This window comes from Erinaceus europaeus, chromosome 1 (assembly GCF_950295315.1).
Source record: "Erinaceus europaeus chromosome 1, mEriEur2.1, whole genome shotgun sequence".
Lineage (NCBI taxonomy): Eukaryota > Metazoa > Chordata > Mammalia > Eulipotyphla > Erinaceidae > Erinaceus > Erinaceus europaeus.
Window position 1 is genome coordinate 157,900,137 of NC_080162.1, and position 26,839 is coordinate 157,926,975.

General features: G+C 46.3%; 1 protein-coding gene across 2 annotated transcripts in view; it reads left to right on the forward strand.

Annotated features, from left to right (window-relative positions):
- Positions 1–13,822, forward strand: part of URGCP (upregulator of cell proliferation) — a 45,139-nt gene extending 31,317 nt beyond the window's left edge. The window contains exons 3-5 of one of the 2 annotated variants that reach the window (XM_060198768.1): positions 3,176–3,226; positions 4,569–4,607; positions 9,622–13,822. In XM_060198768.1, the coding sequence (XP_060054751.1) occupies positions 3,176–3,226; positions 4,569–4,607; positions 9,622–12,224 (2,693 nt within the window). In that variant the 3' untranslated portion in view covers positions 12,225–13,822. Of the gene's footprint in view, positions 1–3,175; positions 3,227–4,568; positions 4,608–9,618 lie in introns of both variants that reach the window. The other variant, XM_060198760.1, reaches the window with a different exon arrangement.
- The last annotated feature ends 13,017 nt before the right edge of the window (positions 13,823–26,839 follow it).

A 26,839-nucleotide genomic window follows, 5' to 3' on the forward strand; every position in this document is an offset into this window, starting at 1 on the left:
TGGTGTGTGCACTTAACCAGGTGTGCCACCGCCTGGCCCCATAATCATATTTTTCTATCTTTGTGGACATAAGGGTTGGGACTGTAGCAGCTTCTTGTGACTTCATCCCCGCCCAGAACACTGCTCAGCTCTGGTTTATGGTAGGGCGGGGGATTGAACCTACCCTCAAACATGATGAATCTGTCTGCATAATCATTATGCTATCTCCTCTCCTCTACCCCTCATATATTTTTTTTTTTAACACCTTATATTTATTTATTTACCACCAGGATTATTACTGGGATTTGGTGCCTGCACTTGTAGGCTGCTCTACTGCTTGTGAAGCTTCCCTGCTGCTGCAGCTGGGAAGGTGGGGCTTGAATCCAGGTCCCCTCACACACAACAACTTGTGCACTTTACCAGTTGCCCCATTGCCTGGCACCAACAATAATGGTTTTAAAAAGAGGAGGAGTCCCCAGACTGCTTTCCACAGTGCTTGATCAACTTGCATTGCTACCAGCAGTGCAGAAGGGTTCCTTTACTTCCTGAAACCCCTCCAGCATTTGTTGTTATTATCCTTTCTGAGCTATTACATTCTCACAGGGGTGGGGTGGTATGTCATTGTTTTTATTTGTATTTCTCTGACAGTCAATGACTTGGAACATTTTTAAATACATTTTGATTTATTATTACTTTAAGTGAAAACGAGATAAAGAGAGACTAGAGCACTGATCAGATCTGGTTTATGGTGGTTCTGGGGATTGAGCCTGGGAGCTCAGAGACTCAAGCATAGAAGCCATTTGCATAACCATTATGCTGTCTCCCAGCCTACTTTGAGCAATTTTTCATGTCTGTTGGCTATTTGGATCTCCTTTTTGGTGAATAGTCTGTCCATATTCTCTCCCCACTTTTGTGAGGGAAAACACAAAATAAAACTTGGACTGGGTTTGGTGTATTGCTCTAAAGCAAAGGACTCAGGAAGGAGGGAAAGGAGGATGGAGGTTGGGGGTAGGGGGGTTTTGGGGTCCTGGTACTTGAGGTTGGAAAAGTACTTGGAGTTGAGCGTTTTACATCACCCATCATGGTGAGATGAGAATTTTTTTTTAAATATTTATTTCATTTATTCCCTTTTGTGTTTTATTATTGTAGTTACTATTGTTGTTGTTGTCGTCATTGTTGGATAGGACAGTGAGAAATGGAGAGAGGAGGGGAAGACAGAGAGGGGGAGATGCCAGTCCCAAAGGGAGAGAAAGATAGACACTTCAGACCTGCTTCACTGCCTGTGAATCGACTCCCCTGCAGGTGGGGAGCCGGGGGCTTGAACTGGGATTCTTACACCAGTCCTTACACTTTGCGCCACCTGCACTTAAGCCACCACGCTACTGCCCAACTACCGAGATGAGAAATTTTAGCCATGTAGGAGAGACTATACAAAACATCTAGTCACGTTAAGGGTGGTTCTCCACGAAAAGGGTCAATTATCACTTTCACAGTGGTTATGGCTTTGGAAATTTAATCAAAATCCTGACCAATTCTAGCTTGTCTGAAGAACTTGAAGAACTTATTTTAAAGATTTGTTTTTAGGGTGCCAGATGATGACACAGCAGGTTAAGTGCACATGGCATGAAGTGCAAGGACCGGCATAAGGATCCTGATTTGGGTTCCCGGCTCCCCACCTGACAGGGGCTCACTTCACAAGCGGTGAAGCAGGTCTGCAAGTGTCTGTCTTTTCTCCCTGTCTTCCCTTCCTCTCTTGATTTCTCTTTGAACTATCCAACAACAGTAGCAATAACAATAATAATACAACAACAACAACCAAAAAAAAAAGGGCAGGCCAGGGGTAAATAGCATGATGGTTATGCAAACAGATTCTCATACCTGAGGCTACAGGGTCCCAGGTTCAACCCCCCTCACCACTATAAGCCAGAGCTGAGTAGTACTCTGGTTTAAAAAAAGGAAAAAATGGCCTTCAGGAACAGTGCAGGCACTGAGCCCCAGCAGTAACACTGGAGGCAATATATATATATATATATATATATATATATATATATATATATATATATATATTTGTTTTTAAATTAAACTAATTTGGTTTTGTCTTCTGGGGCTTCACCACTCCAGACTGACTTTTATTATTAACTACCTAAGTGTCCATCTGCTGTTGAGGGGATTATCAAAATGTGATTGATTATACAATAAAATATTATTCAAGAATAATAATATTTCTAAGGAAGGGAATCTTGCCATACACTACATGGATGAACCTTAAGGGCATGTGAAGAGAAGTAAGTCACAAAAGTAACAAATAGGGAGTCGGGTGGTAGCGCAGCAGGTTAAGCGCACGTGGCACAAAGCGCAAGGACTGGCATAAGGATCCTGGTTCGAGCCCCCAGCTCCCCACCTGCAGGGGAGTCGCTTCACAGGCGGTGAAGCAGGTCTGCAGGTGTCTCTCTTTCTCTCCCCCTCCTTTCTCCCAACGTCAATAACAGCAACAATAATAACTACATCAATTAAAAAAAAAAGCAACATGGGCAACAAAAGGGAATAAAAAAAAAAAAGGAACAAATACTGTATGACTCATGGTCCTGGAGGTGGTGCAGTGGATAAAGCAATAGGCTCTCAAGCAGGAGATTTGAGTTTATTCCCAGGCAGCACATGTACCAAAGTGATGTCTGGTGTTCTCTCTTTCTCTTTCTTTTCCTAATCTTCATGAATAAAAAAAATACTATATGACTCTACTTACATGGGGTACTGATATTAATCAAAATCACAAGATCAGGAGACAGCTCATTCAGGAGAGCACACACCTGACCGTGTTTGAGGACTGGTGTTTGAACCTAGGGTACAACATGGGAGCACAGTGCACATGGGCAGGTTCATGAAGGGTGGAGTGGCACTGTGCTATCTCTTCTCTCTTTGTAGCTCTTCCTTCCCTGTCTCCATCTAAAATTAAAATAAATACAAAGACTTTGTCAGAAACACTGAAATCACAGGTATGCAGCTCTAGCACTAAAGCAATATATTCTATTTTGTGTGTAATTATAAATATTTTGGATTAGAAAAAAATTTGTATCAGAAACACCAAAGCCAAAGATACTGATAATAAACATTGGTGACCTTATCCTCATTTGCACTTTTTTGGTAGAAAGGTTCTAACTTGCTGCCAAAACTGATAATGATGTATTTTTTCTTCCAGATTTGGAATGGAGAGAAATGGAAGGAGATGACTGCGAGTTTCATTATGGAGGTAGAAAGCACAGAAATTGGCGCAAGTGAATTGGGGGAGGAAGGGTAATGGGGAAAGTGAAAAGAAAGGTTTTGTGGGAGCTGGGAGGTAGCGCAGCGGGTTAAGCACATGTGGTGCAAAGCACAAGAACCAGCATAAGGATCCCGGTTCGAGCCCCGGCTCTCCACCCACAGGGGAGTCACTTCACAGGTGGTGAAGCAGTCTGTAGGTATCTCTCTCTCCCCCTCTCTATCTTCCCCTCCTCTCTTCATTTCTCTCTGTCCTATCCAATAACAGCGACATAAATAACAACAACAATACTAACTACAACAATAAAACAACAAGGGCAACAAAAGGGAATAATATTTTTTTTAAATCTTTAAAAAAAAAAAAAGAAAAGAAAAGAAAAGGTTTTGTTTGCTTCCCAGAGGTATTGCTGGGGCTCAGTATCTGTATGATTTCACTCCTCCTGATGGTTATTTTTTGTTCATTTGTTTTACTTTTTTAATTTTTTAATATAATTTTTATTTATAAAAAGGAAACACTGTGGTCTGGGAGATGGCGCAGTGGTTAAGCTTTGGACTCTCAAGCATGAGGTCCTGAGTTCGATCCCCAGAAGCACATGTGCTAGAGTGATGTCTGGTTCTTTCTCTCTCCTCCTATCTTTCTCATAAATAAATAGAATCTTTTTTTAAAAAAAAAGGGAAACACTGATAAAAACCACAGGATAAAAGGGGTACAACTCCACACAACTCCTGCTACCAGATCTCCATATCCCATCCCCTCCCCTGATAACTTTCTTATTCTTTATTCCTCTGGGAGCATGGACCAAGGGACATTCTGGGGTGCATAGATAGAGGGTGACAGAGATGGAGAGAGAGGCAGAGGAGAGGCGCCACAGCATTCTTGAAGCTTCTCCTCTGAGGTGCTCTCAAGTGGGGGCCAAAGTCCTCACACTGGGAATGTGTAGGTTCTTCTGGTTGAGCCTCCTCCCTACCCGTTTTGATTTTTCTTTTTATTATCTTTATTTATTTATTGGATAGAGACAGCCAGAAATCTAGAGTGAAGAGGATAATAGAGGGGAAGAGAGACACTTACAGCACTGCTTCACCATTTGCAAAGCTTTCCCCCTGCAGGTGGAGCCCAGGGGCTCGAACCCAGGTTCTTGTACATTGTAACATGTGCAGGTGTGTCAACACCTGGTTTGTTTTGTTACTATTATTGTTTTATGCAGTGGAGAAAATTACTTAGTAAGAAAGACTGTTCTGAGTTTAGCTTAACTTAGTTTTTGCCAATCTAAATCACATTTGATTAAGACATTTCCCTCTCTGTGTATCTGTTTTTTTTTTTTTTTTTCTTCCAGATGGTACGAATGAGGCTCAGGATGGTGACTTTCCAACAGGTGTGTATTTTCTCTCTGTTCTACTTTTTTTCTATTGTGGGAAGACATCAGCTAGACTGCTAGTTTTTCACACCTAACTTCATCAAAATCACTTCTTGTTCTTTAAACTGTGTTTATTTATTTATCTAGGGAGCAAATACTTTTTTTTCTTTTTATACTAAAGAACCATTCAGTACACTGGAGGCATTCCTGTGCCATAAGTCTGCACACATCTTTCAACTGGTCTTATGATGACAGAACTTTTCACCTTCTCTTTATTGTTTACTGTGAGCCCTGCATTGTCTTCAAAACAGAGGAATACACTACCTTTTGTGAGATGTGGCTTTCACTGTCAAATCACCACTGCAAGATCTACCTTCTTTTTGAGTTTTCCTTTGCCATTTTTGACATGACAGCAGACATCATCATGTCACCCACACCAACACCTCCCGGTCCTTTGCCCCTTGATCCCCTTCACAGAAATGGTCTATAAATTTTTGACTGCCGTGTTGTCAGCACAATTGATCACGCCCCCACACCCCCCACACCCCTTACTGGAAATCCAAAGAACATAATGCAATTTGTCTCTAGAGCACCCACCATGTCCTCCTTCAACATCTTAAATGTAGGAAAGGCTAGTTATTTATCTTTTTTAAAAAAACGTTAAAAAATTTTATATTTATTTATTCCCTTTTATTGCCCTCGTTGTTTTTATTGTTGTAGTTATTATTGTTGTCATTGTTGTTGGATAGGACAGAGAGAAATGGAGAGAGGAGGGGAAGACAAAGAAGGGGAGAGAAAGACACCTGCAGACCTGCTTCACCGCTTGTGAAGCGACTCCCCTGCGGGTGGGGAGCCGGGGGCTCGAACCGGGATCCTTATGCCGGTCCTTGTGCTTTGCGCCATGTGTGCTTAGCCCACTGCACTACCGCCCGACTCCCCAGTTATTTATCTTTTGATGTTAGAGTTTCATGCCTGCATGATTCTGCTGCTCCCAGCAAACCTTTGTTTTTCCCTCTTAATTGTAGGTAGAGATAGAGGGGGACAGAGATAGGCAGAGAGGGAGAAGGAGAAACACCACAGTGCCACACCATTATTCATGGAGACATGGGTCTTTGACATGTTTAAGTTTCTACCAGGTGAGATATCTCCTGACCCCTTATCCTTTAGCCTTTTTGTGACACTAGTAATAACAGCAGAAAAGGTCGGGGAGAAGCATAATTGTTATGCATGCCTGAGACACCAAATGTCCCAGGTTCAGTACCCAGCACCACCTTAAGTCGGAGCTGAGCAGTGCTTTGGAAATAATAAAGGTGATAAATAACAGCAGAAAAACAACTCTCTGGGAGCTTTACCATATCGAGTTACCATCCCTCTTCTACATAGTAAATTACTGTGTTTGGAAGTAAAACCTAAAAAACTTGTTTCTAGTAGGTTCCCCAAGTGATTCTAAAGCAGAGCCACATTTGGAAGTTATTTATTTGGACCAGTGGTTATGTTTACAGATATGTAAATGGATACACAGTGGCCATATGGTAGTGCAGGGGACTGAACCTGACTGAGACTTTGGGTACTCAGCTTTGAGATTCTTTTTGAAAAACCATTTTGGTATCTCCCCTGCCCCTAGTTGCATCTTATTACCATGTGACTCAGATAATTAAAAAAAAAACAGACCAGGGGAATTAGGCGGTAGCTCAGTGGGTTAAGCGCATGTGGTGCAAAGCACAAGGACTGGCAGAAGGATCCCGATTCGAGCCCCGGGCTCCCCACCTGCAAGGGAGTCGCTTCACAGGCGGTGAAGCAGATCTGCAGGTGTCTCTCTTCTCTCCCCCTCTCTGTCTTCCCCTCCTCTCTCCATTTCTCTCTATTCTATCCAACAACAACAACAACAACAACAGTAACAACAACAATAATAACTACAACAATAAAACAATAAGGGCAACAAAAGAGAGTAAATAAATAAATATTTTTTAAAAACACTCAAAAAAAAAAAAAAGGTCAGAAAGCTGGTATAGTGTTTCTGCAAAAGGGCTTTCATGCCTGAGGCTCTGAGTTCCCAGATTCAGTCTCCAGCACTACAGTAAGCCAGAGCTGAGCAGTGCTCTGATAAAAATAAATGCTATGGTCTGGGAGGTAGCACAGTGGTAAAGTGTTGAGATTTAAAGCATGAGGTCCTGAGTTCAGTCTTTGGCATAATGTATGCCAGTGATGCTCTGGTATATTTTTTCTCTCTCTCATTGACAAATAAATCATTTTTTTTGTTGTTGTTGTTTGGCTTCCATGGTTATCGCTGGGGCTCGTGCCTACTCTATGAATCCACTGCTCCTGGCAGCCATTTTTTTTCCCCATTTCCATTGGATAGGAAAGAGAGAAATTGAGAGGGGAGGAGGAGGGAGACACCTGCAGACCTGCTTTACCACTTGTGAAGCGACCTCCATGCAGGTGAGGAGCTAGGGGCTCAAATTGGGATCCTTTGCTGGTCCTTGTGCTGGTCCTTGCACTTTGTACTATGTGTGCTTAACCCGATGTGCCACCACCCAACCCCTGAAAAATAAATCTTTAAAAAAATAAATAAAGGGGCTGGGTGGTGGTGCACCTGGTTGAGTGCACACATTACAGTGCACAAGGACCTGGGTTCAAGCCCCCACCCCCCGTCCCTACCTACATGGGGAAAGCTTCACATGTGGTGAAGCAGGGCTGCAAGTCTCTCTCTGTCTCTCTCCCTCTCTCAATCTCTCCCCTTCTCAATTTCTGGCTATCTCTACCCAATAAATAAATAAAGATAATAATTTTTAATGTTTAAAATAAATAAATAAAAACTGTGTTCCATGTCTGGATGTCCCTAGTTTCATTCAGGCAACATTCAGAAGCCTGAGCAATACCTATAATGGGTTTCTATGACTATGTGTCTCTTCCCACTCAGTTATTTTATTTCTGTGACAAGTCCAGCAGCTCCTTTGCTCAGTGGAGATGGTACACAAGTCACTCTGTCTAGAGAACACTCTGTACCCCTGTGGGGACAGAGCTTCTGGAAATAGACACTAAGTAGACCCCCTCTGGGGTAATGAGCCACCTGTGTTCCGGTTCTCTGAGTGCCACTGCTCACCTAGATGTGTCTGGCTCTGAACCCCTCATGTTGCCCTTTAGAAAACAAGAAGGTCGTGCTTCCCGGACGATTTGAGCATCTGTAGTATCATCATGGGTGGTTACTTACTCTTTTGAGAAAGGAGTGGGGGAAAATGAGATTTATTTTGCTAGGTGGTTTATTTAATGTAAAGTGTGTATAATTATGTGCAGCATGAAAATCGGTAAGAGTTGGTGCAGTGGGTAAAGCACTGGACTTTCCAGCATGAGGTCCTGAGTTCAATCCTCAGCTTTGCATATGCCAGCCTGATGCTCTCTCTCTCTCTCTGGGTCATCAGAAAAGTCATGATGTTTTTTCCCTCTTTTTCTATGCCAAGGTGCATCAGAAATTTTCCGACGACGCAATACGTAGTCAGAATATAAGAGAAAGGAGCCTGATGGTGGTGGACCCAGAACAGTGCACATATCACCAAGCACAAAGACCTGGCTTAAAGCCCCTGTTCCCCACCTACAGGAGGCAAGCTTCATAAGCAGTGAAGCAGTGCTGCAGGTCTCTCTCTTATTTGTTTTACCAGCCCATTACTCAGTTTTGGCTTTTGGTGGTGCTGGGAATTGAACCTGGGACCTTGGAGCCTCAGGCATGAGAGTCTCTTTGCCTAACCATTATGCCACCCCCCAGCCTATCTTTCTCTATTTCTCTGTCTCTATCTCCCCCTCATCCCTCCATTTCTCTCTATCCTATCAAATAAAAAAGAAAGAGAAAGGGGAGGTAGAAGGGGTGGATTCATCATGTAGGCAATGAGCCCTAGCAACAGCCCTGTTGATGATGAAGGAAGGAATGAAGGTAGGGAAGAAGGAGAGAGGGAAGGAGGAAGGAGAAAAACAGTGTGGTGGGTATGAAAGAGGGAAAAGAAACCAGGAGTTCCTGGTGACAGCTGAGGGATCCCACAGCTGGTGTAGAGTGTGGAGGCAACTGTACAGGAGTAATATATTGGAACACATGGAGGACAGGGCCTGTACTCCCCTTCAGGTGCAGAGCTGCTCACTTAAGCCAGTTACACTTGGACTCTGAATGGCTTGAGTTTGCAGGTTACCAGAGAAACTTTATGTTTACTTTCATTAAAGATTGCCTAGTCCTGGGCGGCCTGGCAATAGTGTAGTGGGTTAAGCGAACATGGCGAGAAGTGTAAGGACAGATGCAAGGATCCTGGTTCAGGTTCGAGTCCCTGGCTCCCAACCTGCAGGGGGATTGCTTCACAGGCAGTGAAGCAGGTCTGTAAAAGTGTCTAACTTTCGGTTAAGCGCACGTGGCGCAAAGCACAAGGTCCAGCATAAGGATCCCAGTTCGAGCCCCCAGCTCCCCACCTGCAGGGGAGTCGCTTCACAGACGGTGAGGCAGGTCTGCAGGTGTCTGTCTTTCTCTCCCCCTCTCTGTCTTCCCCTCCTCTCTCCATTTCTCTCTTTCCTATCCAACAACAGCAATGACGACAATAGCAATAACAAGGGCAGCAAAATGGAAAAGAAAAATGGCCCCAGGGGCAGTGGATTTGTAGTGCAGGCACCCAGTCCCAGCGATAACCTTGAAGACAAAAAAAAAGAAAAAAAGATTGCCCAGTCCTCCTCTTCTTCCTCCATTTATTACACACACACAGAGAAACACTATAGAGAGCCTCAGTCTGTGACATGAAAAGCTGGAGATTAAACTCATAACCTCATGCTTGAGAATCTAACACTTTACCCATTATGCCACCTCCTAGACCATGATCACCTGATTCCTTTTTCATGTCCTACCTTATGTCCTATGTGTCTGGCTGGGTTTGTGTTTGGAGTGGTGAGACCTAGTCTTCTGTTAAGTCAGATTCTCAAGAAGAATCCCTGTGCCATGTCGGTACTGTGGAGGCCCCTGCCACTAGGGATGAGCAACTCATGTCTTCTCTCTCCCCCCCAGCAGAGCGGAGCAGACTGCAAGAAATGCTGTCTCTCTTGGGGCTAGAGATATACCAGGCACAGAAGCTTAGCCTCCAGGATGCCTTGCAGATCAGCAATGACAGCATGAAGAACTGGGCTCCACAGGTTCCTAAGGACTTGCCCTGGAATTTCCTCAGGAAACTACAAGCCCTCAGTGCTGAAGCCAGGAACACTACGATGGTTCTGGATGCTCCCCCAGATGCCAGGCCCACAGAGAAGGAGAATCAGATGGAAGAGGAGATCATTTACTGGGACACAGCTGACGACATCTCTGCTGACATCTACTCCTTCTCTGAGCTGCCCACCCCGGACACACCAGTGAACCCCTTGGACCTCCTCTGTGCCCTCCTGCTCTCCTGTGACAGTTTCCTACAGCAGGAGATCGTGCAAAAGATGGCCCTCTGTCAGTTCGCACTCCCCCTCGTTCTGCCTGATTCGGAAAACCACTACCACACATTTCTGCTCTGGGCCCTGCGGGGCATCGTGAGGACTTGGTGGGTACAGTCTCCAAGGGGGCTGGGGAACCTGCGAGAGGACAGCATGGTCCTGCCCCGGGCCCCCACCTTCGCCTTTGTGCGCATGGAGGTCAGCAGCAACTCCAAGTCCCAGCTTCTCAACGCCCTGCTCAGCCCGCCTCACCGGCAGCGGGACTGCTTCTGGCACCGGGACCTGAACCTAGGCACTAACCCCCGGGAGATTGCTGATGGGTTAGTGGAACTCTCCTGGTTCCTCCCCAGTGGCCGGGAAGACCAGGACATCTTTCTGGAGCCTGTGGCCTTTCTGAACCTGCGAGGGGACATTGGCTCCCACTGGCTGCAGTTTAAGCTCTTGACAGAGATCTCCTCAGCTGTGTTCATCCTGACAGACAATATCAGTAAAAAGGAGTACAAGCTGCTATACTCCATGAAGGGTTCCGCCACCAAGTACTACTTCATCCTGAGCCCCTACCGGGGCAAACGCAATGCCAACCTGCGCTTCCTCAACCGGCTGATCCCCGTGCTGAAGATGGACCACTCGCACGTCCTGGTCAAGGTCAGCAGCACGGACAACGCCAGCTTCGTGCGCCGGGTTAGAGCCATCCTGGCACATGTGGCCCGCTCGCCCTGCCGGAGGGTGTCAGTGGAGGACATGGCCCACTCGGCCCGCAAGCTGGGGCTGAAGGTGGACGAGGACTGTGAGGAGTGCCAGCGGGCCAAAGAGCGCATGGAGCGCATCGCCCGGAAGATCCGAGATGCTGAGGCCTACCGGAGAGATGAGCTGAGGCTGCAGGGGGAGCCATGGAGGAAGGCGGCCCAGGTGGAGAAGGAGCTCTGCCAGCTGCAGTGGGCCGGGGACCCCCCAGAGAAGTACAGGACCGAGCTGAGGCACCGGCTGCTGGAACTTCGCACCCAGCAGCATGGCCAGGACCCTGCCTGGGGGGTGCAGGAATTCGTCAGGGGCCTCAGCAGCCCATCTCTGAGCGAGAGGCAGTACTTCTTGCGGTGGATGGAGTGGGGGTTGGCTCGGGTGGCCCAGCCCCGGCCCCGACAGCCCCCTGAGACCTTCCTCAGCCTGAGACCAAAGCATGGAGGCAGTGGTGGGGCCGGGGACCTGAGTGAGCCCCTGTGGCCTGAAGGCCTAGGGGTGGAGCACTTCCTGAGGGAAATGGGGCAGTTTTACGAGGCAGAAGCCTGCCTGGTGGAGGCGGGGAGGCTGGCTGCAGGTCAGAGGCGGTTTGCTCACTTCCCAGGCCTGGCCCTGGAGCTGCTGCTGAAGGGACTTCCCCTAGAGTTGGTGGATGGGGGCACTCTGAGCACCCCACTACGCTGGGTCACGGGTCTCCTCAAGGAGCTGCACACACGGCTAGAGAGAAGGGCACGCCTGGTAGTGCTGTCGGCCCTGGGGGTGCCGGGCACGGGCAAGTCCACCCTCCTTAACACCATGTTTGGGCTGCGGTTCCCCACAGGGGGCCGGGGCTGTAGCCCCCGAGGAGCCTTCATGCAGCTCATCACTGTGGCTGAGGGCTTCAGTCAGGACCTGGGCTGTGACCACATCCTGGTGATTGACTCTGGGGGGCTGGTTAGGGGGACCCTACCCACAGCTGGGGGGCCATTTGAGCTGGAGGCCTCCCTGGCCACCTTGATCATGGCACTGAGCAATGTGACGGTGGTCAGCCTGGCGGACACAAGGGACATCCCTCCGGCGATCCTGCATGCCTTCCTGAGGCTAGAGAAGACAGGGCACTTGCCCAACTGTCAGTTTGTTTACCAGAACCTCCACGACACCTCGGCCCTGGGGCTCAAGCCAAGGGAGCGGAGGCAGTTGCCTGAACCAGCCAGTGAGGCCAGCAGGACCGAGGCCCAGACAGAGAAGCAGGGTGGCGGCCTCAGAACACTGGCTGACCTGGCCTTCTGCAACCCTGAGAAGCAGCACGTCTGGCACATCCCTGGCCTGTGGCATGGGGTGCCCCCGATGGCTGCTGTGAGCCTGGGGTACAGTGAGGCCATCTTTGAGCTGAAGCGGTGCCTGCTGGAGAACATCAGGAATGGCCTGTCCAACCAGAACAAGAACATCCAGCAGCTCATTGAGCTGGTCAGGCGGCTGTGAGCATGGCCAGAGGCAGTATTTACTCAGCAGGTGGCCACACAGACCAGATGACCAGGCCCTGGCACTTCGGAGGGGCCAGCCAGTATCTGATCCTCAGTAAAATGGACAAAAGAAAAAGGTGGTGGTAGAAGGGGGCATGGGTGGAGTGGGGGGAGAACCTGGAGTTTCTTAAACAGTATTAAAAGGAAGAAAAAAAGCAAGGGAAAAAAAAGCAAGTGACCTCATAGACCAGCTCAGAGATGCCAGCAGGCCCCAAGGCAAGGCTTGGAGGTGAACTGGTTTCTGCTCCATCTCTGAGCTCTTTCCCAAGGCCTGGGGGTGGGCCTTTTTGTACAGCTGCCCCTGGAGTGGAGAGTCCCAGGCAGGGGTTCAGAAAGTGACCTCTAGGAACCAGAGGCAGCTCCACCCCTCCCTCCATGGGACACCCCCCCCCTCCATGTAGTAAGTGCCCTTGGTGTGCCAGATGCCACACCTGCCCTCTATTTATTGCTGGGTCTATGCCACCTTCCTTGGCCCCACCCTAGGAGTATCTTCTGGCTGTTGTGTCCCTTCCCCCCACCCCCAAAGCCTCTGTTTACACCTCTGCCATAACACTCAACATGGCCCGCCCGCCTGTGGTGGTGTCCCTTTTTGCAAGTCTGCCCTCCTCCAGACTGTATCCACAGGGACTGGCACCAGGCAGGTACGCTTAATAAATGTTTGATGAACAAGTGAAACGGGTGACTCACAAGTGACAGTGACAGGCTCCTCTCTGTGCCTTAATTTCCCCCTTTCCTCAAGAAGGTCAGTGTCTGTCTGAGGCAGGGGTGCATGCTAGGACATCTCAAGTGAAGGGCACCTGAGAGAATTATCTTCTTTCATTATTGTAGTTGTCATCATTGTTGTCATTTTTTATTTATTGATTGACATGAGAGAGAAATCAGAGCAGCACTCTTGCATGTGAGACTGGGGATCAAACTCAGGACTTTGTGCTCCCAAGTCCAAAGCTCTGGCTGCTATGCTATTTCCCGGGTTACAGAGAAGTGTTTTTTTTTTTTTCTTTTTTTTTTTAATGCCATGCTATTCTCTTCACTTTATGCAGAAACTTGTTCTTCACTCTATTGTTGGGAAGCTAAGCTAACGGTCTTTTCAGTAACTCTAAAGAATCCCTATTATCATCTCATTTATTTGTTTATTTTGATGGCCACTGGGGCTTCACCATTCTGGACTGACTTTTTCAAAGAGAAAGCCACAGAGATGCATATGCATGATCCAGGTTCAAGTATGACCCCATCACATTGAAGAATGTTTCAGTGCTGTAGTCTCCTTCATTCTCTGCCTCTCTTAAGAATGAAAGAGAAGGGAGCCAGGCAGTGGCGCAGCGGGTTAAGCACACATGGCAGAAAGTGCATGGACAGGCATCAAGCATCAGGATCCGGTTCGAGCCCCCGGCTCCCCACCTGCTGGGGAGTCGCTTTGCAGGCGGTGAAGCAGGTCAGCAAGTGTCTGGCTTTCTCTCCCCGTTTCTGTCTTCCTCTCCTCTCTCCATTTCTCTCTGTCCTATCCAACAACAACAATAATAACAATGACAATAAACAAGGGCAACAAAATAAAGTTTTTTTTTTAAAAAAAAAAAGAATGATAGAGATAATAGACAGCAGGTGAGAGGGAAAGACACCACACCAAAGCTTTCTCCAGTGCAGTGAGGGGGGCGGGGGGGCGGGCTGGGCTCGGACCTGAGTCATGCACATGACAAAGCAAGTGCATTGCCCAGGCGAGCCACTTTGCCAGCCCTCCATATCCTACTTTATTATTTATTTATCATTATTATTTTTTCACAATGAGCTTTTTTTTTTTTCTTTTGTCTTCAGGGTTATCACTGGGGCTTGGTACCTGCACAAAATCCCCTACTCCTGTAACCATTTTTTAAAATTTTTATTTATTTTGGATAAGACAGAGAGAAATTGAAAGAGGAGGAGGAGATGGAGAAGGAGGGAGGGGTAGATAGCATAATATTTATGCAAAGAGACTCTCATGCCTGAAGCTCCAAAGTCCTAGGTTCAGTCCCCCTTACCACCACCACAATAAGCCAGAGCTGTGCAGTGCTCTGGTGTTTGTGTGTTTCTCTCTCTGCATCTCTCTCAAAAATATAATAAATAAAATACTAAAAAAAGAAAAGGAGGGCGGGGGTAAATAGCATAATAGTTATGTAAAGAGACTCAACACCTGAGGCTACAAAGTCCTAGGTTCAATCCCACACACCACCTTAGGCCAGAGCTGAACAGTGCTCTGGTTAAAAAAAAAAGAGAGGAGAGAGATAGATAACTGTAGACTTGCTTCACTGCTTTTGAATCGACCCCACTGCAGGTGGGGAGCCAGAGGCTCGAACTGGGATCCTTGCACAGGTCCTTGCGCTTGTACTGTGTGCACTTAACCTGGTGCATTACTACCCAGCCCCCCATATCCTACTTTAAAGGCGGTTTAGCACCTGTTCCAGGCCACATAGCTCAGGGCAGAGGGGAGCTGTGTTACAGCCCTGCATTCTGCTTCCTGACCACACATTTCCCCCAAGCTTCCCCAGCTGCCAGGCCCTTCCACAGCCTGGTCCCTCAATGCCAACCCTTCAGTTCACTTCCTTACCTCTGGGTCTAGCCGCCTTCCCAAGGCCTTTCATGACCTGCGACTGTTTCCTACAATTTGAGACCCCCTCCCCTGCCAGTTCCCTAGCTGGCATCCTTATCAGTACTGGCCTTAGCAAGGTCCAGAGTCACCAAGCAAAAATTTGGTACCCAGGTCTAGCTGTGTCACTGGTCCTGGAACTCTGTCTCCCCCCTCACCCTCTGTCTTGCTTAAATCATGGGGTCGCTTTGCCACTTTCTTACCTTTTTTTTTTTTTTTTTTCAAAGAAACTATCCTTAATGACCAGGAACTCCCCCTTTTGCACACTTACCAAGAAAGCCCTCTGGAAGTCAGGCAGTGGTGCACCTGGTTAAGTGCAGATTACAGTGTGTAAGGACCCAAGTTCAAGCTCCTGGTCCCCACCTGCAGGGAGAAAGCTTCACGAGTGGTGAAGCAGGGCTGCAGGTAGTCTCTGTCACTTTCTATCTCCTCCTCCTCTCAATTTCTCACTATCCAATAGTAAATTAAAATGTTTAAAAAGTAGGAAGTTGGGCAGTAGCGCAGCGGGTTAAACGTATATGGCACAAAGCACAAGGACTGGCATAAGGATCCCGGTTCAAGGCCCCAGCTTCCCACCTGCAGGGGAGTTGCTTCACAGGTGGTGAAGCAGGTCTGCAGGTGTCTTATCTTTCTCTCCCCCTCTCTCTCTTCCCCTCCTCTCTCCATTTCTCTCTCTCCTATCCAACAATGACAACAATAATAATGCTACTACAACAATAAAACAAGGGCAACAAAAGGGAATAAATAAATATTTTTTAAATGTTTAAAAAATAAAAAGAAAGCCCCCTGGACAAGACCCCTTTCTTGAACATCATGCACCTAGGTCCCTTTCCTGTATCCCCAGGATGCATTTCCTGCTGCCATCTTGATGTTCAGAATGCTGCCCCCTGTTTTTTTGGAGATCTGGCTTCTAACGTGAAAAAATAGAGGCTGAAAGCGAGGCTGGGATTCTGAAAACCTGATCTGTGCTGATCAATGTAGGAAAACTTCCCTTCTGAAACTTAAACAGAATCTCGAGTCCTCAGGAACAAGGAAATTGGGGAATCGGGCTGTAGCGCAGCGGGTTAAGCGCAGGTGGCGCAAAGCACAAGGACCGGCATAAGGAACAAGGAAATTGTACCTCCTCCTGGATCATTAAATAGCATGGGCATTAAGATGTTGGGATCACCTAGAAATACCAAAACCTTTTGTTGATTGTTTTTCTCCCAGAGCCGTAGCAGTTTCCTAGGTGCTTCTCCAACTCAGTAGGAATTGCCCCAAATCTTTCTGAGCCCCAAGTGCAGGTACTGAAAAAAATCTTTCTTAGAATTAGGAAATTAACTCGTTCCCTTAAAAATGGATTCAATCTATTCCTGGAATTTGAAATAGAGATGTTAGCTCTAGATGTTAGCTCCAAATCAAGGATTCTTTACACAGCCATTGTCTGAAAATCAGGTTCAAGGCTGGGGATATAACTCAGTTGTACAGAGCAAACACCACATATTTGGGGCTGTGGATTGGAGCCCCAGCACCACATAAAATGAAAAAGGTGTAATCACCGATTCTGAAAATTAGGTATCTCTTCCCCCCAAAAAAGATAAGTTTTAACATTATCAAAAGGTCTCAGCACCCAAAGGAAATTTGTAATAATACTTATTATAATTAAACCAGAGCACTGCTCAGCTCTGGCTAATGATAGTGCTGGGCATTGAACCAGGGCCTCAGGCATGAAAGTTTTTTGCTATCTCCCCAGCCCCACTAAGGAAATTAATAATTGCCTTGTACTCAAGAAAAGTATACACAGAGCTCCAGAACCCAAGACACTAAAAGTATTATCAGCTATTGGTCCAATGTATATAAACTAAAAGACAAATCTGAGCTGGGGAAATAGTTCAACTGGCAGAGCTCCAGACTTGCCTGCGTGGGGCTTCAAGTTTGAACTCCAGTGCTGCACATACTGGAGTGATATTCTGGCTTCTCTGTCTTCTCATGTAAAACTCTCATAGGAAATGAATATATCTTTAACAAGCAATCAAGCAGACCAGTCTAAAGGCTAGGTATAACAGATGTTGCCTTGGGCAGCCTCACGCAGGACAGGGGCAGAGAACTCAGTCAAGCAGCCCTGAAATTCTGGAACTGTGGCAATGGCAAGAAACCATCACCTGTAGGTGCAGGCACAGGGGAGGTTGCCCCAGAGTCAAGGGATTTTGTCTAGATACTCAGTTATGATGCGTTGCCCTTTTTAAAAGATTAGTGTTTTACATCCCATTAAGCACACATAATACTATGCAAGGATACACACAAGGACCTGATTTTGAGCCCCTCCTCGCCACCTCCAGTGGGGATGCTTCACAAGCAGTGAAGCAGGTCTGCGGGCATCTATCTCCCTCTCCCCTCTTAATTTCTCTGTTCTATGGAATGAAAAGATAAAAAAAAGTGGTTACCCCAAGACTTCAGTGCTTGGGTTTGGGAATTACCATCCCAAATTTAACATCCAGCACTACCAGAAGGCAAAACTGAGCAATAAAAACAAAACAAAAATGAATTTAGGAACTTAAAAAAAAAAGGTATTTCAGTTCCACGGGCTGTGAAAGGTATCCACTTTCAGATCAGCAATCACTGCCCTAGGATGACTTCCAAATAGAAAGAGATAGAAGGAGAGTGGGAAATATACCACAGCACTGAAGCAACTCTGTGGTGGCCTGGTTTAAATCAGGGTTACATCTGTGACAAAGTGGTACATTATCCAGGTGAGCTATCTTGCCAACCTCAGAGCTGCTCTGTTCTGATTCTGATTCTCACAGATCCCAGGCCCTGTGTAAGAACCCTGGACTTCAAATGCTGGGATTCAGACTGTCTTATGCATTCCATAGCCAGAAGATGCTCTCAACATCAGATGTAAGGGCATCTTGTCATTGGGACTACTGGACAATAGCATGATAGCCTCAGAGCTGACTCAGTGATGTGAAGACCACTGAAGGATTTAATAGTGGCCAGGGCTGTTCACAAGAGGATCTGGCTAGTCTGGTGAATCAGCCATAACAGTAATTTTGGAGTGAAAGGACCTAGAAGTCTTTTGAGACTTCCCGGGAAAGGGAAGGAGCTTACCTCACACTGATTCTGAACTTGGACCTAGCTTCCTGTTAGTCACATTCCCCTTGACTTCTCAAAGTTGTTTTTTTTTCTTCCAGGGTTATTGCTGGGGGTTCCATGCCTGCACTATGAATCCACTGTTCTTGGAGGCCATTTTCCCCATTTTTACTGGACAGAGAAGTTGAGGGCTGGGGCAGATAGCATAATGGTTATGCAAAGAGACTCTCATGCCTGAGCTAGAGCTGATTTATACTCTTGTGAAAAAAAAAAATTGAGAGGGGAGTGGGAAGTAGAGAGAGAGAGGAAAGGCAGACACCTGCAGACCTGATTATTTATGAAGAGTCCTCTCTGCAGGTGGGGAGGCGGGGCTCGAACTGGGATCCTTGTGCTTTATACTACATGCGCTTGCACTTAACTGGGTGTCTTACCGCCCGACCCCTCAAAGACTGTTTTTCTTTAACTATTTTATTTACTACATATGAGGGAGAAAGTTTCACATGAAGCAGATAGGAGGAAAGGGAAAGAGAAGCCAGAGGTCAAACTGGGAATACCAGGCATGAAAATCTGATGCTAGGGGGCCTGGGAAGTGGTGCACCCTATGGAGCGCACACATTACCTTGTGCAAGGACCTGGGTTCAAGCCCCCAGTCCCCACTTGCAGAGGGGTAAGCTTCACGAACAGTGGAGCAGTGCTGTGGGAATCTCTGTTTCAGCCTTTCTACCCATTCCCTCTCAATTTCTCTATCCAAAATAAAATAAAAATTGAAAGTCTGATGTTACAGCAGTTGAACTATTTCCCCAGCCACAACTTCTCTTAAGCCGTAGTTCCCTACTACACCTACCGTTTTTGTTAAGATTTATTTATTTATTAGTGAGAGAGAACCAGAGCATCACTGTTATTTGAGATGCTAGGAATTGAACTCAGGGCCTCATGCTTGAGAGCCCAACGCTTTATCCACTGTACCACCTCCTGGGTGACCTAGTCTTTAGCAAGTACATGAAGGCTGGATTTGGAGGACTCAGTCTGTGTGCACAAGGAGAGTACCTGAAGCCATGGCTGTGCCAGTCTGCACCCCCTCAGGCTCATCTGAAGGAAACTGCCCTCTGCAGCCATTGTGAACAACTTAACTCATCAAACAAGTTGTTTCAGCCATTTCTCTTTACTAATGGGCTACAAAGCAATGCCCTTGACAGGCTTATTGTCACAGGGGTACATTTCCCCAAGATGATGTTAGTACTCATGTCTTCTCATCAGTGTTAACTTAGATTTCCTATAACACAGTAGGGGCTGACACTGAGAACTCTGTACCTGTGTAAACCTGACATGGCAACTCCTTCCCCAGCTCGTCTGGTGTGACGCAGTCCAGTGGGGGAAAACCTTTCGTCTTCTGTGTAATTAAAGAAAATTATTTTGGCTGAAAGCAATCTTGTGTTCCTAAGACTTTAGTGAGAGTTCATTAAAGTGTGGTTCCACTTCACACACACTGACTATGGAAGAGAGCTCTGGGGTAGTCATCATCCTGATTTGGTGACTTTCCATGACTTCATCATGCTGTGATGAAGTCATGGAAAGCCATGGCTCCTTTCCACCTGCCATTGGTCCTATGGCCTCTGGTGGCAGCCCCACCTCTATTCTATTCAATTAAAAGAGTTGGGGAACTTTTTATATACACCGGTCATGCCTTGACCTTGCATTTGTTTTACTTGGCTGCTATTCCACCCTCACTCCTCTGAGTTCCTTCTGTGTCCAGATCTGGAACAATGGTAGAGTAGCAGGGATTGGATGTGTACTTGCCGGAGCACATGAAGCCTGTCCCTTCCATTTATCTGCTCCAACCCCTGGAGTTCAGGCATGTTCACCCAGGGTCCTTATGTGGTTTAGAACGTTTCTTTCTTCCATGCTTTCTTTGTGCCCTTTCTTTCTTTTTTAAATATTTATTCCCTTTAGTTGCCCTTGTTGTTTTTGTGCCTTTTATTTCTTTTAAACATTTATTTGTGAGTGAGTGAGAGAGGAGGAGGAGGAGAGAGAAAACCAGAATATCACTCTGGCACATGTGATGCTAAAGACTAAACCTAGAACCTCATATATTTCAGAGTCCAATGCTTTGTCCACAGCGCCACCTCCTGGGATGCAGGCGCAGCACATCTTTAACCACTTCTGTCAGGAGACTCGATTTATCTGTGCTGGAAAACTGAAGTCAGTAATTGTTAACTTGAGGCTTAATCTTGAACCCCTTCTTGCTGTCCATTCACAAGGGGGAAATGGGGAGGTAAAATGAAGCAGGAGTTCATTCGTAGACGGAATACCACATGCAAGAGAGAAAATTCAAGACTGCCTTAACTTGTCCCAGTGTTGTTTGGCTTATTTTACAGAATAGAGCTGAGACCCCCCCGAGATTCTGCTTGGTGAAGGAACTGGTTTTAGGAGAATATGAATAACCAGGAACAATTTAGAAGTTTTTAGACGGGGAGGTGGTGCAGCAGGTGGAGATTATGGTCTGTGAGATTGAGGTCCCGAGTTTGATCCCTGGAATCGCATCATGCCAAAGCATCACTCTGGTTCTCTCTGTCTCTAATACATAAGTAAATAAGGTTAAAAAACCAGGAAGTTTTGGGAGTTGGGCGGTAGCACAGTGGGTTAAGCGCACGTGGCTCAAAGCACAAGGACCTGCATAAGCATCCCGGTTCCAGCCCCCCACCTGCAGGGGAGTTGCTTCACAGGCAGTGAAGCAGGTCTGCAAGTGTCCTTTCTCTCCCCCTCTCTGTCTTCCCCTCCTCCCTCCATTTCTCTCTGTACTATCCAACAATGACAACATCAATAACAACAATAATAACTACAACAACAATTAAAGACATGGGCAACAAAAAGGGAAAATCAATAAACAAAATTTTAAAAATAATTAAAAAAAAAAACCAGAAGCTTGTGGGGGCTGGGCAGAGGTGCACCCAGTTAAGCACACATAGTATTATGCGCAAGGACCTTCACAAGGATTTGGGTTCAAGCCTCTGGCACCCCATGCTTCACAAGTGGTGAAGCAAGTCTGCAGGTGTCTATCCTTCTTTCCCCCTCTCCATCTCCCCATCCTCTCAATTTCTCTCTGCCCTATGGAATAACATGGTGAAAAAAAGAAAAGCCTCTGGGAGCAGTGGAGTCATAGTGCTGGAGCTGAGCCCAAGCAATAACCTGGAGGCTAACTAAACAAACAAACAAACCCTTAAATTTGCTAAATGTAGTGTCAGCAGTTCTGAGTTAGGATTACCCTTATTTTGTGAGAAAAAGAGAAGGGTTGTCTTGGCTGACCTAACCTTGCAACCTTGCATCTCTAAGGCAGATGGCTCTTCCTTATTCTTTTCTAAGAAATTCTTTGCTTTATTGAATAGAAAAGAAAGTAATTGAGAGGGGAGGGGAAGATAGACACTTGTAGACCTGCTTCACAACTTGTGAAGTGACACTCCTCCCACCTCACAGGTGGGGACCAGGGGCTCAAACCCAGATCCTTGTGTCCTTGCATTTCATACTGTATGTGCTTAACCTGGTGTGCCACCACCTGGCCCCCTAAATGGCTCTTCCCAAGGGTAGATTCTGGTGAGTTCTATGTTGCAAACTGAACTGTGCTCTGCAAGTCCAGGTGATCCCATCTCCTCCTCACTCAGTCACACCCCAAAGTCCAGCCAGTGCTCCTTCCCTGAAGTATGTGAGCTGGTATGGGGCTGCTCACATCCAACTAGACAGACAGTCTTCAAGAAATCCAGACCACCCAGCAGGTCCTTTCTCTGCATTGTAGCCCATGTCCAGGCCCCTCAAAGTGAAAGTTTCCACTGTGTTGCAGGACTGTTGGGAGAAATGGGGTGTACCATCCAAAGACAATGTCCCCCAAAGGAGTCTGGGAGTGTCTTGTGTGAACATGGAGTTCAGGACATCAGCTCTCACTCCTCCTAATCGTGGACCAGGATCACCTAAGGAGCACAGGCAGAGCACAGGTGGCGTGGTCCTGTCCTCTACTCAGAGTGGGGTGTGGACTCTAACAAGCAGCTGCTACCTTGAGAGTGTAAGAGACTCTGGCTCCTCCCAGTTATGTTTGAGAAAAAAACAGCTGCACATTCTTGTCTTCCCAGGACTCTGGTTTGGACCCCCATCAGGACCAAACACAGGCCCTGCAATATGCTCCCCAGCACCCCCCAGAGTGATTCCTGAGCAGTCTGCTAGCACCACCATAAGCCAGAACTGAGCAGTGCTCTGGTTAAAAAAAAAATGCAGAATTGAACATGTTCATATCCAGTGATGAAGGGAGCCTCAGGTGTGAAATGGGTGCATGCTTTGAAGCAAGAAGGCTTGTGACCATTTGTTAGTCCTGTAATTTCGGGGGAGTCTCTGAGCCTTCATCTTTTTTTTTTTTTTTTGCCTCCAGGGTTATCACTGGGGCTCAGTGCCAGCACTATGAATCCACTGCTCCTGGAGACTATTTTTCCCATTTTGTTGCCCTTGCTGTTGCCCTTGTTGTGTTTGTTATTGTTGTTATAGCTGTTGTTGAAAATGACAGAGAAATCAAGAGAGGAGGGGAAGTTACAGGAGGGGAGAGAAAGACAGACACCTGCAGACCTGCTTCACCGCTTGTGAAGCGACCCTGCTGCAGGTGGGGAACTGGGGGCTCGAACTGGGATCTTTGTGCCGGTCCTTGTGCTTTGCACCATGTGTGCTTAACCCGCTGTGCTACCACCCACGCCCTGCCTTCATCTTTCATCTGAACATTTGGAAATAGTGCCTTCTCCTTTTTAAAAAACTATTTTATTTATTAATGAGAAAGATAGGAGGAGAGAGAAAGAAGCAGTCATCACTCTGGCACATGTGCTGCCGGAGATCAAACTCAGAACCTCATGCTTGAGAGTTCAGTGCTTTATCTACTGCGCCACCTTCCACAATAGTGCCCTCTTTATATGCTTCGTGGGAGAAGCAAAGTTTATCAAAAATATTTTAAAAATGGAAATAACAAAAAAATAGCACTGAATTAGAAAATGTCCATTGACAGCTAAAAGCAATGTAGCAATTTATATGAAATTAAAATATCAGAGCTAGGGAGTCGGGTGGTAGTGCAGCAGGTTAAGCACATGTGGTGGGTTAAGTGTACGTGGCACAAAGCTCAAGGACCAGCATGAGGATCCTGGTTCGAACCCCCGGCTCCCCACCTGCAGGGGAGTTGCTTCACAGGTGATGAAGCAGCTCTGCAGGTATCTATCTTTCTCTCCCCCTCTCTCTGTCTTCCCCTCCTCTCTCCATTTCTCTCTGTCCTAACAACAACAAGATCAATAACAACAAAAACTACAGCAATAATAAAAACAAGAGCAACAAAAAGGAAATAATAAATATTTTTTAAAATCTTAAAAAAAAATAGTCCCCCAATAAAGAAAGAGAAAAAAGAAAGAATATATACACACACAAATTAAAAAAAAAAAAAGTCTACTACTTAAATATCAGGGCTGGGGAGATAGCATAATGGTTATGTAAAAGTCTTGGATGCCCGAGGCTCCAAGGTCCTAGGTTCAGTCCCCAACACCTCCATATGCCACAGCTGAGCAGTGCTCTGGTAAAAAAAGAAATTAAAAAAGTCATTGTATAGTCATTTTAATCATATGAATACACATGACCCTCCAAACAGCAGGAATAAAATGGTGCTATTGCCTATTGCCTTGAGGGTGAAATTTGGACCACAGATACAGTAGTCTTTGCTCACCAGGCCAGCGCTACCTCCTGCTGTCCTAATAGAAACTGATGCTATTGTCTCCTTACCTCTGGTGGCCATGGGGCTCTGTGAGTCTTCACAAACTCTCAGTAGCTGGTCCCTTTCCCTAGGAGGATGTAGACATCAGGCACTCTATTCTTTTTAAGTTTACTGTTTAAATTTTTTATTTATTATATAGTTACTAATGAGAAAGAGGGAGAGAACCAGAGGATCACGGTGGCACATGTGATGCCAAGGACTGAATTTAGGGCTTCATACTTGCAAGTAGGATACTATGCCACCTCCTGAGCTGTGACTGCTCTTTTTAAGACAATATTTATCGGGGGATCAGGCTGTGGTACTCCTGACTAAGAATACACATTAACATGTGCAAGGACCTGGGTTTGAGCCCTCAGTCCCCACCTGCGGGGGGATGCTTCACGAGTGGTGAAGCAGGACTGCAGGTGTCTTATCTTTCTCCCTCTATATCTCCTCCTCTCCTCTCTCTTTTTTTTTTTGTCCTATCCAGTACAATAGAAAGGAAAAAAAAAAAAGAAGGAAAAATGGCCACCAGGAGAGATAGATTCTTCATAGTGCAGCACTAAGCCCCGGTGATAACCCTGGTGGCAATATTAAATATATATTTAATTTATTTAAAATATATAGATGTTGGGGCCAGGTGGTGGTGCATCTGCTTGAGCACACATGTTACAATGTGCAAGGATCCCCTGTCCCCATCTGCAGGAGGAAAGCTTTACAAGTGGTGGAGTAGGTCTCCAGGTTTCTGTCTTTCTCCCTCTCTATCTCTACCTCCCCTCTCAATTTCTGGCTGTCTCTATCCAATAAATATAGTAAAATATTTTTAAAAATAGGAGGTCGGGCGGTGGCAAAGTGGGTTAAGCACAGGCGGCACGAAGGGCAAGGACTAGTCTAAGGATCCCAGTTCGAACCCCCCGGCTCCCCACCTGCAGGGGAGTCACTTCACAGGTGGTGAAAAGTAGGTCTGCAGGTGTCTGTTTTTCTGTCTTCCCCTCCTCTCTCCATTTCTCTCTGTCATATCCAACAATGACGACATCAAGAACAACAATAACTACAACAACAATAAAAAACAAGGGCAACAAAAGGGAAAATAAATAATAAAAAAAATTTTAAAAATAGAGCTAGATATGGGTCCGGATAGTAGCATAATGATTATGCAAAGAGACTTTCGTGCCTGAGGCTCCAAAGTCCAAGGTTCAGTCCCCTGCACCACCATAAACCACAGTTGATCAGTGTTCTGGTAGATATAAATAAATAAATAAATAAATAAATAAATATCCCCATGAACATCTCCTTGCCCAATTAAGAAAAAAGAAACAAATATATAGCTATGTTAATTTACTCTGCCAAGCAGTTTACAATGTAATTGTATTGTGTTTCACTTGTATCTGTGCATGGAAGTACAAAGTCAGATGCATTACTGGTTGGAGCTGCATGTTCAGAGCCACGTAGGATGGGAAAATAGCCTGGGTTTCTGTGGTTTGGTGCAGACTGCTGGGGACTTGCCCTGGGGGACTTCCAGGTGATGGAGTAGTGACACCCAGGAACGTGACCCACGTTAAAGTCACAATGTAATTTTCACAGCAATCATAACTGTTCCCATTTTACAGGTAAAGGAAACCCAAGGCGCAGGAAGGCCAAATCACTTGCCTAAATTGCATAGCCAGGAGGCAGGAGCTCAGATAACAGGCTACCCAGATACTATCTCTTGTTCCTCACTATGTTAAGGCCGCTTTGTAAAACACTGTGTTAATAAATTTTATGGAAACACAAAATCATCAGTTTAAAATGATCCTTTAGGGGACTGGCTACATCCAGTAAAGTGTACAGGTTACCCTGCACTGGATCAAACACATGGTCCCCACTTGCATTGGGGGGGGGGGGAGCTTCACCATTGGTGGAGCAGTGCTACTGGTGCCTTTCTTCTCTCTCTACCCCCACCTGTTCCTCACTATTAAAATTAAAAACAGTCGCTGGAAACAGTGGAGTTTTGCAGGCACTAAGCCCCAGAAATAAGCCCGATGGCAATACAATAAAATGACCCTTTAGGAAAAAGTGATAGGTTCTTATATTTGGAAGGCATTATGAGTTGAAGAATATCTTATGCCTACTCTTTTTCAATATACAGAACCACTGAAAACCACAGCTTAAATATTCAGAGAAGCCCAGGAGGTGGTATAGTGGCTAGAGTGGGACTTGAAAGCAGTAGGGTCCTGAGTTTGATCCCCAACATCACATGTGATGTCACTCTGGTCCTCCCTCCACCTCCCCTCTGTGTCTGCCTCTCACCTCTCATATTAGTAGATATTTTAAAAACTTAGACATGCAACATCCCTAGTGAGTGGACATGGAAAATCTTGTTCCTTCATTGGATTTTTCTGAGGACCCAGCTTCAAGTGCTCAAAGCACTGTTGATCATGGAAAATGGATTGGACATTATGAAGCTAGGAGTGTCTTGCTGTTCCCCTCCCCCTTCCTTCCTAGAGAGGGCAAGTCACCATTGACCCCTTGGTTCTACCTCCCATAGAAGATAACCTACTTGGGGCCAGATAGTGGTACACCTGGCAGAGCACAGGAATTACCATGTTTGGAGACCCAAGTTCAAGCCCTGGTTCCCGGATGTGAGGGTGATCTGGCTGCGACATCTGTCACCCCATTGATTGCCAGTGTTGATTCGGCTGATCTGGCTGGCTAGGTGGGTGTCCCCTTCCTCCCTCACTGCTCCATGTGTGTCGCTCCTGAAGCTGCGTGCTCAGTCGAAGAGGACAGCCTTCCCCGAATATAGACGGACTGGTCTTTGGTCCAGGGTATATGAGTAGCTGCACTCCCCTGCTAGAACCTCCAAACAAGCTCTCAAGGTCCAAGCCCTGCTTCCCACCAGTGGGTGAGTGGGTTCATGAGCAGTGAAGCAGTGGGCCAGGTATCTCTGTCTAACCCTCTATTAAATTAAAAAAAGGCTGCTGGGAGCTGTAGCGTCATCATGCAAGCACTGAACCCCAGGAATAACCTGGTGGTAAAAAAAAAAAAAAGGAGGAGGGAGGATAAGGAGGAGGAGGAGGAGGGCAATGATGATGACAAAGTGGAAAGAGGAGGAAAAGGGAAGAAGGAGAAGGAAGAGATAAATTAGTTC